General features: G+C 43.0%; 1 protein-coding gene across 1 annotated transcript in view; it reads left to right on the top strand.

The window, feature by feature from the left end:
• The first annotated feature begins 1,971 nt into the window (after positions 1–1,971).
• Positions 1,972–9,071, top strand: part of URB1 (URB1 ribosome biogenesis 1 homolog (S. cerevisiae)) — a 28,314-nt gene continuing 21,214 nt past the window's right edge. Inside the window, exons 1-8 of the mRNA XM_009871794.1 lie at positions 1,972–2,016; positions 2,682–2,798; positions 3,449–3,587; positions 4,659–4,829; positions 5,043–5,239; positions 5,808–6,032; positions 6,559–6,738; positions 8,077–8,932. Of these exons, the coding sequence (XP_009870096.1) occupies positions 1,972–2,016; positions 2,682–2,798; positions 3,449–3,587; positions 4,659–4,829; positions 5,043–5,239; positions 5,808–6,032; positions 6,559–6,738; positions 8,077–8,932 (1,930 nt within the window). The remainder of the gene's footprint in view (positions 2,017–2,681; positions 2,799–3,448; positions 3,588–4,658; positions 4,830–5,042; positions 5,240–5,807; positions 6,033–6,558; positions 6,739–8,076; positions 8,933–9,071) is intronic.

The raw sequence follows: 9,071 nt of genomic DNA, 5'->3' as shown, positions 1-9,071 counted from the left end.
CTGTTGTTTTCAGTTTCTTTTTAAAACTGGGCATCTTTTGGTTATCTGAGTGGCGGTAGAGACCTGCATTAAAAACAAAAGGAACCAAACAACTGTCCCTGCCAAGGAAAATCCAAAATGTTCTAAGCCCTGAACAGGGCTCCTCATGCAGTGTCGCACAGTAATAGTGTTGTACATGTTTGTGTACAGCTTTGTGCATTTGATTTCTGTGCTCAGCTTCAGTCACAGGGTAGAATTGTAGTGTTCCATCCACTCAACCGAAGTTACAGTGACTGAATTAGGTTTTAGTTGTCCTTGATCCCTGCAAGGGATTAAAGTCATGTTAACTTTGTCTCATAGTTATGAATATCTCAATCAGAAGCTACCTAGTACAGGTTTTCTAGTGTATATGGATTCTTTTGCTGAGTGGAGACGTGGGCTGTCTGACTCATTCTTGTTTCCTCTTTTAGATTCGGTCCATTTCATTTTTCTGAAGAGAATACAGGAGCACTGAAGTTAGGGCAGTTATGTCAGCAGAAAGACTGCTAAGAATAGATGTTAATGAATGTGTTTTGCTTATTTTTCAACAGAGTGCCATGTAATCGGAAGGCATGTTTTTAGATTTCACATTCTGTTCCTGCCTGTTTTTTAAGAGAGCTACAAGCGTATTTCTATTTTGAGACTTTGCCAAAAATAGTTACATATTTAAAAATGATTTTTTAAAATTTTTTTTCTTTCTTTAAATTAATTATCCTGTCAGATTCGTGTAACCAGCAGTGTTATTTTTATAGCTGGTGGTGGTGCACACAGAGTAAATGTAAAGCAAATGAGCTGTGATGGCTTCCTTTGTTTTTTTGCGTGTGGAGAGAAACAAAGGCACAGATTTATCCTGTGTGATTATAGTAATTTCATGTAGATGCCAGAGTTAGGAAGCTGGTCAAGGTTTCATGTTGAGAGTAAGGGGCAGGAGGTGTTACCATCAAGCAGTTCAAATCACTTGTCATCTAGATTGTCCTTCAGACAGCTGTTGTTCCTCCTCCTCTTCTCCCTCCTCCTTTTTTCCTTTTAAAGATGGCGAATAGGGTCATCAAATTCCTAATTTAGGTGCCTCAGATAAGTATCTGAATATAGAGAGCATGAAAGTGGGCAAAAATTTTCTAAATATGTTAATGCTTGTTACTTGATTGTGATAAAATTGTGCCTACCTCACCATCCACAGCAACTGTGAGTATGCCTACACTTCTCTCTGCATGCACCTCACTGTGGCCACAATCCACTGTTCATGTGTTTGACTGTTTACCCATCTGTCCCAATTTTTAAGCACAAGTAGCCTGATTTAGATTTTAATTTAGCAATGCTTTTCCTTTATATTACATCAGTAGTTTTCAAAAGCCTCCCTACAGGCTGTTTTTAAGACATATAACCCTCTTAAAGCAGTATAGCCTGCTCCCCTGAAATGATAAAAGTAAGATTTACTAAGGTGGAGGGCACGAATGGTCTGTGTCCATGCAGCTTTGACCTCAGTAGGGTTTGTGCTGACTTGACAGCAGAAGGACTTGATGCAGTTGGACTGAAAATCCCGCTGACCTTTATCCAAAGCTCTTACCTTCAGCTGTGACTTACGGGGGAACCCTTCCCTGCCAGCGTGTGATACAGCATTGTAGTAGCCCCTGTTGCAGGGAGTGCTTCAGGCTGCATGATGGGAGTGGGAACACTCCAGCTCCGTTGAAGCTGTCCAACAGAGGAGGCTCTCCCACAAGACGGCTGGGCCCCAGCTGTGGCTCTGTGCTGTAGCCATCTCTCTCCTTCTCAGTCCACGAACCTTGAACAGTGTCCCATTGCCTTGAGCAGCGAAGCGGCAGAGCGGCTGCTGCAGTGAGCAGCGCTGCTGCCCATGGCGTGACAGCCTCATGGCGTAGTGCCCCAGGACATGCTTGGTTCCTGCGTCCCGAGCGCTTGTAGTAGGAGTCTTTTCATTCCAGATGCGTGGGAATGAACATCCCTAGCAAGATCGCTGTGTGCTTGCTGCCCGGCCCAGTGAGTAGATGTTTGCGGCCAGCTTGAACGGGGTGCCTGAGGTATCCATCCTGTACACGCGGTCAGTGTGAGGGTGAGAACCAAGTGAAATTTTACTGGGTTTGTGCTGCAGGCAGCAGGTGAGAGGAAGACGGACTCTGAGAAAGGAGCAGAAAGAAGTTGGTCTCAGCTGATTTTCCTGGTTGTGAGAGAGTAAGCCCTGTCTTGCCTCTTACTCTGGTCATTCTTAAAGCCCTCCTTTCTCTGCCTCAGGCCTGCTTCTTGCCCTTTTCCTACAGAGCCTGTGTGTGTCTGGCAGAGCTCAGCAGTTTTAATTCATTGGCTGTAACATAGTCATGCCTCAGCTCTCACTACTCTTGCTGAGGGAGCAGTAAGCAAACAGCCATGATGAGGACACCAGGCCTTGGTCCTAGTTACACTGAGGACACATTTTGTTTTAAATAAAGTCACTCAGTTTTACCGTCCGTTATGCTGTTAGAGAGTGGCCTTGGTGAATAAGGACCCCTTGAACTGAGGGGGTGAGAAGAGAATTTCATCAGCCTGCTCTTCTTTTTTTCTTTCCAAGCAGAAGAGAATGTGAAGTTGCTATACAAAAAGATCCATACTTTCTTATTAGTTGTTTTTGGTTTTTATACACACACCCTCCCCTTTTGTTTTCTGGACAGGTTTTACGTGACAGCGGAGTGTTTGAGTACACATGGAAGGAACTTACAGTTTGGCTGGAACACTTGGATAATACAAAAGAAGACAAAAAGGAAGCAGTGATTCGATTTTTGGAAAGGGTAACAACTGTTCAAATTAGCTGGATAAACAATACCAAGAATAGCGTTAATGGAAACTAATTATTTTGTTGCTATTGTTGAGAAATCTGTCAAAGATCAGTGAATGAATTCTGAGAAAAGCAGTGTTTGTAATTCTTTATACAGAGCTGACATCTTTCTTGTCCTGAGTGGGAGGACAGTGAAGTGATTTGGAGTAAAATTAAATCGAGAAAGATAAGTTGTTGATATAAGAGTAGAGTGTTTTTTAGAGGGTAGAGGGATGGTTCTTATCTGCTCTTTTTTTATGTGTCAATACCTTACAAAATTAACAGAAATAAGTAAGTTGTAGTCTTCTACAAGAAAAAAATAACATTTCCTGTTTACTTTTCAGGATGTTAAATGCCCAGTGCTTCCTTTTCATTACGTTTTCCCCTGGGACTCAGTCTGTGGTAGCACTGTAGGTGCAAAATTGCAGTGGATGTTTCTTTTTCCATCAGCCCCAGTGTCCCGTATACAGCAATAACCATAGGCAGATTCCCAGAGAAGGAATTTGTCCTAAAACTTGGCCAGCTTCTGACCACTTGTAGCACATGGACTTCCGTAACAGGGTATGGTTCCCGTAGACTTAATAGCCTGTGCACTTACAGTTCTCTCTCATTCTTTGTTAACAGATCCTGTTGAAGCTGGTGACAAACCCCTATCCCTATACAGATAAAGCAGCAGACCTTGTTCAGGAAGCCAGTGTGCTCCAAGTCAATATGTTTAAACAAGACTCTGATAACATCAGCATTCCCGTCTCTCACATTGACGGTATGTGCTGATTCCCTCAACAACAGAGAATACCAAGACCTTATGCTCAATTTTCCAGCCCTAATCTGCAAACTCAAAGCTATAGAAATCCTACTTAAGTAAGGACTTACAGAACGCAGCCCTCCAGTTGTGTTTAGTATCAGAAGTAGAAGTCTGAACTGCAGAGTCACCAGTTTACCACCAAAAGTGATTTCTGATGCAGTTATGCCATTTTAACAGTATTTTAAATTTCTCTTCAGACTCCTGCAGCAGTGTTTTCTAACTGAAATGAAAACTATTACAGTTCCTCTCCCCTGGGCTGCTCATGTCTGTTCATCAAGGAGGAGAGGGCTGTTGTGCCCAGGGAGCTTTTTTATCCCCAGGCACACAGCTAGAATTCTACTGCTCCTGCTTTCTGTGACTAGTCACAGCCAACTCAAAATTCTGCAGATGTGGACACTTGGACAACTTACCATGCGCTAGCTATTCTGCTATAATGGTCCAGGCGTAGGATTTTGCGGTACATAAACGTAAGATAATTGAGGTAGTTTGTCACTTGGTACCAGATGGATCAGTTGCCTTGAGTTGACTGTATTACAGAGTTATAATGCCAGCCATGGAATACGTGGTGTCTTCTTCATGTGTTAAAGCTGTCTTTGACTTGTTCATGATCCAGGTTTGGTTCTCTGGCCTTGTAGAGCTGAGAAGCTCAGGATGTTTTTTTAATGGGGAAGTGGTGGCTTCCTTTCTACTTTGCCATGCAGGTTTCCTGTCACTGTTATGCTCTGACAGTCCTTACCTAATGCCATAGTTATGGCAGTAGGTGGTGCATCTCTTCCCTTCCCTTACTTCTGTCAGCTGGACAGCAGCATTGGAAAGCAAAAAGTTAAGCACATAGTAAGAGACAGTGATTTTTGCAGTTGCATATACCGTCACATTGCTACACAAATGTATCTTTTATCCTTTCTTCTTCTTTGGGAATTCAGAGGCTGCCTTGTATTCCCGGAGTGTTGGATTCTGCCTCTGTTGTTTTCTAGTTAGTCTGAATTCTCTGCTTACTTTTTTTTTTTTTTCCTTTTTTCCCCTTGATAGATGTCCTGGATATGGTGGATGTCCTAATTGAGGGCAGTGATGGCTTAGATGAAGAAATTGGGTTCACTTTAAATGAAGACATGATCATTCAAGCATTTCCATTCAGTGCTGTTGTCCCTGCTGCATTAGAAGCCAGGAATATACTGTTACTTGAGACTAAAAATGGAACAGGTACAGAGTTATTTCTATGTATTGTCTGTTCTAGTGCAGTGGAAGTGGGGTCAGGAACACTTTCTAGCTTATTACAAATGCCTTTTAACCTTTGTCAGTATCGTTCTAAGTGATGCTATATGGCCTGTTGCCCAGACCTTAAGGTTTTAGTGTCTGCTCGTGTAGATTACTTCTGTCAACAGAAGTTTCAACTTTTTTTATTTTGCTTTTCAGGAGTACACATCGTAGAGTATCTTGTTGCTGTTTTCACTGACCTCCTGCACTCTCAGAGGGAGCCCCTTGCCCTCTGCTTGATGTTCCAGCTCTATGATAAGGATCTGCAGTCCCTGAAAGTTTCGAAGTATCCTCAGCTCTACCACTTTAACCAGTACTACAAACTCTGGATACCCCAGCAGTCTCAGGAACCTCTGGTATGAAATACCTGAATGCTTGAGCCAGTATTACTGTAAAACCCTACAGTGTGCAAAGGTTACATTTCCATCAGAAAGTGCATTTACATGAAGCTAATTCTGTATCACTTCTTCATCACACTGGGACACAAATTTGCTCAAGGGCTTTTCTCTAATGGCACAGAGATCTTCACTGTGGTCGGAATGTGAAGCTGGGGTTCAGGGGTTGTACACGATCACCCAGATTGCAGTTTCTCATAAGGCACTGTGTGGTCTAACGTGTGACATGGAGCCTGAGGAGCCACTTTACAGTGGTTGGAGTTCACCCGGATCTGGGTTGGGAATGCACAGGCCAGCTGTGCTAGGCATTGATGTGTTTTTGAGTTAGCCCAGCGGTGCCCATGTGCAGGTTCCCCGTGGAACACCTTTGGCTAGCTCTGTGGTAGCAGGACTGTAGACAACTTGCTTCTGGAACTTCAGTCCTGGTTTCAGCACAGGACTCGATTCACAACAAAGGTAGCTGAAGAAACTTTTGATTCACACTCATCTTTATTTTTCTCTTACGTTTCTTTTTTTCCATTTTAAACAGTTCAAAAAACGCAAAGAGATATGCAAAGAACCTGCTGTGGCCCTGGATTCTATATTTACCACTTTGCTAAAGAAAGCCTACGAGAGAGGAAGCAATACTTTACTGGAAGACGATATCCAGACAAAATTGAGAGACTTGGCTTCCCAGCTCCCACCTGAACGGCTTTTGTTAGGAGTGAAGCATGTGTTGCTATACCTGAAATCCACAGTGGAGAACTTTGGCACTGTAAGAGCAATATTGTGATTATATTGTGGGATTGCTTGGTTTATTTTAATACAGAAAGCACAAATGACTTGGCTGTTAAAACTTAAGGATGCAGTTCTGCAGCTCTTTCACATACTCAGTTCTCACTGAGGCTACAGAGCATCAGACACCTAATTTGTACACAAATACTTATCCTAGTGGGAGGGAGGGAAAGGGATGTCTTGGCATTGAGCTCAGCTGTCGTGCCACTGATCTGTGTGTAGTGCAAATAAACTCCAGCTTTTAATCCAGCTTCTGGGTCTCTGCAAGAAGCCTTTCCAGAGAGTGTAATTCACTGGTCTGTGTTATACCAGAAGTCGCAATACAGCTAAAAAAAAATCAATGAATACTTATTTGGCACCCTAAGACTTTGCTTAGAATCAAGTTTCTACGGGAGTGATTCTTTCCTCCAGAAAAGGTTGTCATCTAGGAATTTCTTCGTTCATTTCTATTTCTGTTGGGTAATTATCCTTCTGCTCCCATGCTTCTCTTTTCACAACTTCCACAGCTTAGTAAGACTTTTGGTCCTCACCTTATTGACCTCTGTGTGGACCTGCTGAGAACCTTGATGTGCCGTGGAAATCAGATAGAACTGGATAATCAGCAGAAGCGAGAAGAGCATCAGGCTGAGTCGGATCTCTTTATGGACGAGGAATCTCTGATTGCAGAGGAGTTTTCAGATGAGAAGGTACCAAATCCCTTGATACACAGGCCAGAAGCTCACCTGTTAGTAAATTTGGATTTGATTTATTTTCTAGGGAAATAGTCATAAACTCTACTGAACTGTTAATTAAAGCAAATTATCTTAAAGGTTAACAATTTTTGAGGCCAAATTATGTTGATATTTTTTCACCAATCACCAAAACATAGAACTGGCTAAACATGACAGAGACCAGGGGATCTAGCAGGGATCAGGCTTTATGAGTGCTGTGCCTTGATAATAATCATGGGGATTTGTGGGATTTCGGTTAGGATTAAAGTGTCAGTCATGCCCTCACTGTATCAGGTCTTTAATAGGATTTTACTGCCTTGTAGAAGCTTTTGCCAGGACCTCAGAAGAGGAGGGAGTGAACAGGATATCATACACTATTTCACCAAGTTGTACTGAATGGAAACATGCTGATGCAGAAGGATGCTCTTAAGATCTAGGAGAAGGACTTACAAGACTTACAAGCTTGCTTTTTTTTACTTTTTTTTTTTAGCAAGGCCTCTTGCAACAGAACAAGGGGCAGTGGTTTTAAACTGAAAGAGGATAGATTTATACTGGACATAAGGAAGAAGGTTTTTACAATGAGCGTGATGAAACAAATGCTGGAACAGGTTGCCCAGAGAGGTGGTGGAGACTCCAACCTGGGACACATTCAAGGTCAGGCTGGATGGAGCTCTGAGCAACCTGGTCTGGTTAAAGGTGTCCCTGCTCACTGCAGGAGAGTTGGACTAGATGATCTTTAGAGGTTCCTTCCAACCTAGTGCATTCTGTGATTTGATGAACTTTTGAGTGTGTGGTCCTGCAGTTACCAGACTACTGTCTGGAGGTTTGACCAAACTTCATCATCCACAGGCTCACTCTTGGGTTGGAATGTGGTCAGGAGAGGTCCTTACAGAGATTACTCACCTTTGCAGAAGAAATTCTATTCCCTAAACCCTGTGTAAAACCTAGTTATAAAAAAGACATACTTGGAGGAGCAAGGTTTTGCCCTTCTTTCATCTGTTCCGCCTATTTGTGGAGATTAGAATGGAATTGTATTGACAAACCCCAGAATATATAATTTTCCCCTGGAAATAAGCTTAGACATGTGGAAAATGTTCAGTGGAGGCATGCCTCCCACATCATAAATGTCGAAAGAATGTATTTATATGATTGTAATTCATTAACGTTTTTATCCTCTGACCAGTTAATAGACAATTTCATGTTCAGTAATTGTAATTAACAAGCTCTGGAAATTAGGCAGATGAGTGATTTTTATTTTTTTCCCTTGAACTGTAATTATCCAGTCAGTGATATTGTTACAACCATTTGTTCCAGGCAACAGAAGACACACTCATATTGATTTTCAGACATCCTACCCTGCAGAGTTGGTTCTTGGCTTTAGAACAACGTTCTCTTCCTCAGCACAATTTAAACCCTGTCACCGTGAAGCTCCTGTCGGCTCACCTCAATTCTGGTGTGCTCCAGCTGTTGAAAACGGGTGCCTCGATGCTGCAGAGCGTGGATCACAAACATGTGTTATCAAAGTATTTTGAAGCTATCACAAGAAGTGTCTTGAAAGAGCTACAGGCTGCAGGGAAAGACAGAAGCCAGCTCTCTCCCAAGAAGTCTCACCCGCTGGAAGCTCTGGAGGAGTTGCACGTGTACATGACTGCAGCTCAGCTGAAGGAGATCACGTTAACCATGCTGCGACTTCCCGAGATAAGTTTGACTATTCAGAAATCTGAAAAATCCCCTAAAAAAGGGAAAGAATTAAGCTTCTATGGACAGATTTTGGTGCAGCTCCTCACAGAGAGCTACCAGAGGCAGCCCCAGCGAGGAGAACTACTCTTCTCCACAGAGCACATGAAAGCATTGGGCATACTGATGTCAGCGTCAGCCAGCAAAGATCTGGAGGAACTTTTCCTTCAGGCTCTCCAAAGTGAGCCAGTCCTTGCCCATGCAGTCAGTGCAGAGGTGCATATTCACTGCCTTAATCAGAGGTCAGAAACGTCTCTTGCCATCGTGGGCATGCTGATGAAACACTGTAGGACTCACCTGCTGCAGTTTGAGCTGTGGTGTCTGAGCAGCGCCGCTGGGAAGTGCCTCAGGAAAAACGTGGAGAGCTTTCTTCCGCTCATTGATGTGTATTTGCAATGCAGAGACCAGTATGATTTCACCCGGCCTTCCACAGGTAAAGCCACAACTGATGCCCATTTGTGATTTGGGAGGCCAAATTCCTGGTTTAGGCTCTGCTGGCCTTAAGCTATTGGATCCTCTTCAAATAAGTAGAGGTGATAGAATTTATGTGTCTAACTTCTAGTCATTCTCGT

The sequence above is a fragment of the Apaloderma vittatum genome, unplaced genomic scaffold (assembly GCF_000703405.1).
Source record: "Apaloderma vittatum isolate BGI_N311 unplaced genomic scaffold, ASM70340v1 scaffold17726, whole genome shotgun sequence".
In the NCBI taxonomy this organism is placed as follows: Eukaryota; Metazoa; Chordata; class Aves; order Trogoniformes; family Trogonidae; genus Apaloderma; species Apaloderma vittatum.
This window is presented reverse-complemented; position numbering and strand designations above follow the sequence as displayed.